This window comes from Dermacentor silvarum, chromosome 1 (assembly GCF_013339745.2).
Source record: "Dermacentor silvarum isolate Dsil-2018 chromosome 1, BIME_Dsil_1.4, whole genome shotgun sequence".
NCBI classification, from domain to species: Eukaryota; Metazoa; Arthropoda; class Arachnida; order Ixodida; family Ixodidae; genus Dermacentor; species Dermacentor silvarum.
The window spans coordinates 398,194,511-398,202,314 of NC_051154.1; the positions used below are offsets into that span (position 1 = coordinate 398,194,511).

At 49.3% G+C, this 7,804-nt stretch overlaps 1 protein-coding gene across 1 annotated transcript; it reads left to right on the top strand.

Moving 5' to 3' along the window:
* The first annotated feature begins 6,383 nt into the window (after positions 1-6,383).
* Positions 6,384-7,421, top strand: LOC119454584 (uncharacterized). Its single transcript, XM_037716479.1, has one exon. It carries the CDS (start codon positions 6,384-6,386, stop codon positions 7,419-7,421), a length of 1,038 nt encoding a protein of 345 aa, XP_037572407.1.
* The last annotated feature ends 383 nt before the right edge of the window (positions 7,422-7,804 follow it).

Sequence of the window (7,804 nt, forward strand, 5' to 3'; positions counted from 1 at the left end):
CTCTTCAATACAAACTTCGCGCATGATGTACCTTATAAGGTTCACCGTGAGCGGAGCTTTTTTTTTTTCAAATTCAGACATTCGAAAGAAAAGCCTTCGATCCAGCCAATATAGTTAAACAAATATATTGTTTTCTACATTGGAATTAATAGATAGCTACTACTGGCCTAGTCATTTACTAATTTGTTATGTAAACGTTATTACTGCAATAGCCTTGTTATAATAATCCGTGAATCCTCTCTGAAATTACCAACATGTAACTTCTCCTTATATCATAGTTATTGCGTAACGTGTAATTTTAAACGTAAACTAACAAGAATTCATGGCGCGTGACGATGTTTGTGCTTGCATTATATTGAGTAGGAAATCGTCTTGAAAATTACTGTCTTTGATGCACTACAAATATCGCTGTTGATTCTACATATCCCTAAAATAGTTCCTTCACTAACCGCAAAAAAATGAAAAGTTTATGTTCTCGTGATTTGTTGCCTCTTTCATTACGTAACTACAAGAACGTAGTTATTGATCAGTAAGTATATTTGCTATGTACGAACCAGCGAGCATACGCAATAAATATTCCTAAAGTTACTTTCATGTTAAAATTCGCTTAGTGTTTGCGCTCTTGCAACAAAAGAAGGCGAAAGACGAGTTGCACATACGTAATCCATCATGTTCGTTTTCTGACGTTTGCTCGTAATTATGAAATAAGGCATACATATTGTTACGCGAACGAGATGCAGCAATATACAATGTTGCAGTGTTAGCGTTTCATTTATTTTGGTTTCTCTTGTTTTTTGCCGCGTATATTTCTCGCATACCCTTTACCTATATACACGCCGTGCTATAGCTTAGTGGCTTTGGTAGGTTGTACTGCTAAGCTCGAGGACGCAGGTTCGATTCCCGGCCACGGCGGCCTACATTTCGATGGAGGCGAAATGCATAAAACACCCGTGTATTTAGGTGCATGTTAAAGAACCCCAGGTGGTCGAAATTAACGGAGCCCTCCACTGCAGCGTCTCTCATAGCCATATTGTGATTTTTGGGTGTAAAATCCCAGAAATTATTACTATTATTACCCTTTACATGTGCTCTCAGTTCTTCATGATATATGGTTAAGTTCGACACGCTGAGATCGACATTGGCATTCAAGACGTTTTTATCGTCACACCCACAGCATCAGAGGGATTTCTGGCCGTCGTCATATGACCACACGTCATATATTGTTATCGTTAATCGTGACGTGAGTGCAAGTATGTCAAGTTACTAATGCCATGACCCATCAGTCATCTTAGTCACACATTTGTGCCTTTCCACACTATACTTTGGTACATATACCAAGTGGTATATGTACCAAACCGTGGACGCCGTGAGAGTTACGCGGTTTGTATTTATTTTTGGTACCGCGGCATCGACCAACAGACACATTCCACTTCCCAAGAGCCCAGTTAAGGATTTCGCCTTAATAAAGAAACAACAGAGCGCGGGATGCAGTCTCGTAAAGCAAATCGAATGCATGAAATAAAAGAAAGGAAACGATAGGGTTTAAAAGCGTTAGCATGAGCTAGCCATATCTGGTACGTTCTCTTGATTATTATCGCGGTATCCAGCTTTTCTTATGCAGCACGTTCACGTTGCTCATTCCACGCAAAACTAGATGAAGTAAGCGCGCGGAATGCGTTACTCAAACAGCCGCGTAAGCGCGGACCAAGCGAGCTATAGAAGGAAATTGACAAAATACCCATATTCACGGCCGGCAAACGCGTTCTCTGTGCGGTGAGTCACTGCGGTATTACCTTGCGGTGATGTGGTACTTCATATATCCCAAATTATTGCGATGTTGGCTAATAGCAACCAAAATATCAGGCTCGTAGCAGACGCCCGCCGCCTTGGCGCGGCTTCCGCAGCGGGGAAAGCCCACGGGTCCGGTACAGCAGCGTCGCGGCGCGGGAGTTCACACAAAAAGGTCCTCGCTCCTCCCACGCATTCGCGCGGCGCTTTGGACACTCTCCCATATTCTAGGTCATTCTAGGTCACTCTAGATGCGCGCGCGGAGGCGTGGACAGTGTACTTGAGTACTTGGATAGTGGAAAGAGCGGTGGGAAGCGCGTGAGGTCCTTGATGTTAACGCTACCAGGTGGCGCCAGCGGCTCCTAACCGAGCCCCGGCTAAAGGGACCATAGACGAGGCAACCTAAAGGCGGAAGGATGGAAGTGTCGAAGGTCGCCGGCGGGCCAGCGCGCGCCTGTGTTCTCTACGGCGCGAGCGACCGCGTGCGTTGTTTTCGTGACGGCGAGCGCGACCTCATCAACCAGGAAAGGTGGCACGCAGTACTGCTGTGTTGTTGATTGCCACAAGAGCCTCGAAAAGTCGAAAGCCGCCCGCGAAGTTCTGCAGAATTCCGGAGAGGTGGTACGAGCAGGACAGACGACAAGCGTGGATAACTGCAGTGCGCCGAGTCAAGTAAGTCACGTACTTTCGCATTCGCGTGCAATATCACGGCCGCTCGATAAAAACGCAATAGTAATGTGCCTGTATTTAGCGCATGGCCATTTATTAAGACGTGTCGCGTAGTTGAATCGTACAGTGAAATCCGCCGTGTTAGCTTAGCGGTAAATGCATACGTGTAGCGGCGCTAAGCTCGACGACGCGAGCTCGATTCCCGGCCACGGCGGCCGCATTTCGATGGTGGCGAAATGCAAGAATACAGTTCTTGCCATGTACTTTGATTTTTGTGCGCGTTAAAGAACCCCCGGTGGTCAAATTTATTCCTGAGACCCTCCATTACAGCGTGCCTCATAATGATATTGTGCTTTTAGCACGTAAAACCTACGAATTTAATTGATTGTACTGTTCGTTCACTCGCGATCGGCAAAGACTGGCTCAAGATAATTATATCCTTTTTCCAAACGCTGCAACATAAATTCCTAGTTGTACAGGCAACAAATAGGGCCGCACGTTATTTGTCTTTTGTGTGGTGGCAATCCGTATTTGATGCAAGCTGCGGTCATCGCATGCGTCGGTAAGCGGCAGATCGCAAAGCAGCTGCCCGAGTCGCGCGCGTTATGTTTTTTGCTTGGCCATGCTTTCTGGGTTCACAATATCCAAGCATAGTTTAAAGTAATTGCCACATTGCACATTCTTCCTGCTTCATTCTTCCCGCCAAGAATCTTCGTTTCGTGTAGTAGCCGGCCATCGGTGTAAGCTTACTTTTGCTGCGGCGGGGCCATTCGCCCGACGAGAAACTAGATTTGCTTTGGTAAGGCATGTATCGCTAATTCTTGCGCTCGTGCTGCTGGTCCCAAGGTAATCGCTGGTTACCGTGACCTGGGTTCATTTCGCGTATAAGTTTGTACGAGTGATTTCTCATGACCAGTGAAAAGATACCTTGCTCAATAATGCAATGAGTTGCTATGACTCTAACATCTTCATTGAATAAGGCATGATATACATTAAATATTTATACAGCATCTTCTTCTTCTTCTTTCTGGGGTTTTACGTGCCAAAACCAGTTCTGATTATGAGGCACGCCGTAGTGGAGGGCTCCGGATTAATTTTGACCACCTGGGGTTCTTTAACGTGCACTACAACGCAAGCACACGGGCGTTTTTGCATTTCGCCTCCATCGAAATGCGGCCACCGGGGCCGGGATTCGATCCCGCGACCTCGTGCTCAGCAGCGCAACGCCTTAGCTGACTGAGCCACCTCGGCGGGTATTTATACAGCATGATATAAGGCATTATGCACATATGTAGTACTTACATCGTTAATTAATTTTATTGGCTTACTGGTGCCTAATGCATGTGTTCTTTCTGCTCTGACAGTGCTGATACCACGCGCTCCCTGGGAGCCAAAATGAGAGCAGCCGTGTGTGCGCGCCCAGCGACCAACGAAACCAACCGCAATCGTCACCGTCTCTGCACATCTCTGCAAGCGTGCATGACCGCTTTGTGACTGCATCTTAGAGAAATAAAAGTGACTAAATGACTGACTCGGTGTGTACCTCTAACTCGATGTCGTACACAATCTTGTTGGACACCTCCGACACGCACTTGGCTTTCACTGTCACATCACCGCCCACAATTTTTAAACACCACACACGTGTGGAAGCAGACGCTCCCCTTTCTTGAGGTTGCCGCCACGAAAAAAACTGTTGGCGTCGGCAACCGTCTTGAAATCGCACTGCAGTCTTTGCATCGCTGTTCAGCAAGCAGGCGATCTGCCGCCGTCGAAAACGGAGCGCTGTGAGCACTAGCAGCGAAGGAAAGCGCGGGCGAAACAATGTAAACAAAGCAGAGACAGCACCGTGGAGCGACCGCGCTGCTTGAAATTTCCACATTGGGGGCGCTGTCAGGAGGCGCAGCAGCGCCTTCAGGCGATCGTTTTCTCGTCTATTGAGAGTGACCTAGAGTACACTGTAACTAGAATATAGGCACCCTGCAATGCAGTTTGGCTGTACATGTCGCGCCACCTAGCAGCGGCGGTGAGCACCCGCGAGTAGGCCCTCACCGCCGTTTCACCTTGGTCCGTACTGCGCTCTCGCGCGCCTGAAAGCTTCCTTTTCAGATTTTCAGTGGATTCACCGCGACCACTCGGCAGCTCCTCCGTGAGAAGTGTGAACAAAAATAACATGCGCATATACTGCTGCTTTAGGTATTTTCACAACCGCGAAGGGGATGTCGGCATCAAATTGTGCCGCTTCCCTTCGGGGCTGTGGGGAGAAACCCGGTGGCTGAAGGTGGATCGTCGTGATTTGGGCCGTCAAGTAAGAGTCGCTCTTGCGAATTTCTGTTGAACTATGACGCAAACGCAAAATTAAAAAATGAAAAAAAGAAAAAAAACACAAGGCAGCGTCCATGAAAACGCACAATAAAGCGACAACTGCATAAACACGCGTGATCTGATTCCCGCTGTTGTAAATTGATTTGGATAATTGTTTAGCTAGTCTCGCTCCAAAACAACTGTGCATTGGTTGTTATGTGTCAAATCTAGCTTCGTAAGCGCTCCGCGTTGGACCTTTGTACGCACTGTAGTTCTTAATTGTTGTGCATTAATAAGCCAACATGCAGCTCCTTTCTGCGCCTGGATCAAGACGCGACTGCTGAAACCGGGCTCATTCATGCCGACGTGTTCTCGCGTTTAGAACAACAGAACTAAGGCTGGAGTGCACCGCAGCACACATCGAGTAGTCGCAAAATAGCACTTCTCTCGCGCACGCTAGCACACATTTGTTCAGTCTTGGTGTTGCTTAGTGTCAGCTGATTGCTCTCTGTTATGTTTCAGCGGTGATGACCTCTCACACTGGAGCCCGAATGACAACACCAGACTATGATCGAGGCTCTTTGTCAACGGAGAAAAAAGCTCTATAAAGAATCATTCAAGTTACCTGCCAACTCGCCAAAACCTCGACAAATGTGATAAGCAAGGTACGCTCGAAGTATACTGAAGCTACAAATGAAAGTTCAAAAACGTCTACGGCCGTATTTGCCCACTTAAGCGGAATAAATTATTTATTTGTTAACTTACTTTGAGTTCGACGTCGTGAACGTGCTTTATTTGTCGTGACAAGAACTCTGCTGCGATGTCCGTCCTGTTTACTTTTTTGACGCGAAATACATGTTGGTTGTCGTAAAGTTGACGTCCTTTCTCGAGTGTCGTAGGTCAAAAATGGGCCTCAATGTTTTCAATTGCCTTAAAGACCGCAGTTTAGAACGCCCGACTTGTTTCAAAGGAGCGCCGCAGAAGCATGCCTTCGTAGAAGTGGCCGCCTCGGTGTTTCGCGGAACTGACACGGCGGCGCTGACGGCTGAGCCGATCGCAGCGCCGCCTGACCATTGAAGGGAGCCTATGGCAGAGTGTCCAAAGCGCCGGCTGCGGCGAGGGCCTTTTTCTGTGAACTGCCGCGCCGCTGCTGCTCCGGACCCGGAGCAGTTTGTTTTTCATTTGGTGTCATCAGGTTGTTTTTCAATTGTTTTTCATGCTTTTTTAGTTTCTTGGTTATTTTGGTGGGACGTTAGTAGGTAACGAATAGTTTTTTTTTTTTTTGGAAGCAGGTTGTGGCGCACGTGTTGCATGGTGAAAGCAGTGTAAAGCGGCAGTTTTAAACCGCGTTAGGGAAGCTAGCGGAGGTAGCCGGATAGCGAGATTGCCGTACGGCTTACCGTGGGGCTTTCTTCAGCTATTTTGGTGGGCTTTCTCGTTAGGTGGTCGGGCGGACAATGGTGCGGCAGGCTAGGAAGGACACGGGTGATGACGAGCTGGTGCAATGCGAGGAGTGCAAACGTTGGTGTTATTTCGACGAGACGCACTTCGCCAGTTTAGCCGACGCTGAGGAGGCTAGCTTCGCGTGCAGGTCGTCTGAAGGATTTAAGGCGGCTGTGCGGCGAATGGAAGGGGAATGGGCAGCTAGTGTGGAAGAGCTCAAAGGGGAGCTGAAGGTGGAGCGAGAGCGGCGAATTGAGCTCGAAACTCGGATCGGCGAGTTGCTTCACAGGGAGGGGGCCGAGGCCGTCCTGGTAAAGCGAATAGCTGGCGAGCTACAAGAAGAATGGGAAAAGCGGGCCGTGCTGGAAGAGCGGGTGGAGGCGCTAATGGCACAGGCGGCGCGTAATCCCGGGTCAGCTCAGGCGGGCGGCGGGGACGGCGCGGAGACTCAGGCAGAGGCATGCCATGAGAGCAGGGAGGGACGCCTAGGGGCCGTTGAACAGCAGGCGAGAGCCGGCGGCAACACGGCGGTTCCACAACTCTACAGCGATGTAGTGCGGCAGGCTTCGGGTGGGAAGGGACGAACGGCAGGGAGCACATCGTCACGTGTCAGTGGCGCACGGCGGGTGGAGAACCAGCTAGCGCGAACTGGAGGACGACAATCGCAGGCGGGAGGCAAACGTGTAGAGCGAAGGGTCCTAGTGGTGGCGGACTCCAACGTAGCTAGGGTTGAGGAGGGCGTCCTTACAACAGTGAAGGCAGACGGGCGGGTGACGGTGGAGGCCCAGTCAGGGAAGTGCACGGTTGATGCAATGGCAAAAGCTCAGAAGGCGGTATGGAACAACATGGAGCATGAACTTCTGGTCATTATCCATGCTGCTCTCAACGATGTGCTGAAAGGAAGGAGCCAGAACCTAAACGGACATTTAGAGGTTGGGTTGCGTAAACTCAGAGAAACCTCTGCAAATGTGCATGTGACCATATGCACAATCCCACATGTCCGGGGCCAGGCTAGCGGGATGGAATGGAGGGTGCTTGAGGCTAACCGGGTCATTAGGGGTCTGAGCAGACCACTTGGGTACGGCATAATGGAGGTAAACCGGGAAGTGTACGAGTCTGGCTCCCACCCTTTTGCACAGGATGGCATTCACTACAGTGGTACCACGGGCGGGAGCGTAGGTAGTAGGATAGGGCGCCAAGCTACGGCTTTTTTGGGGTGACCCAGAGCCCTAAGACCACCAGTGTAGACGAAGACGGACCCAGAGAGGCTCCAAGATTCAAGAAACGTAGAATCGGTAGAAGAAATAGACGTAAGCACCAGGGGCAAGGTCATTCTGACATAGGGTACATTAACATGCAAGGTGGCAGGAATAGGCTGAAGTGGGAGGAGATAGACGAGCAACTAAGGCAAGAAAAGCTGATGGTATACGGGTTTGTGGAGACACATCTTAGGGACATGGAGCAACCTCCCTGTAATCCTGACTATGCATGGGAATATTGCAATAGAACAGAGGGCAGCAGAAAAGGGGGTGGAATTGGTGCATTCATTCATAAAAGTATGAACTGGCAAAGGGTCAAACAGGAATGCAAGGAGCATTTATGG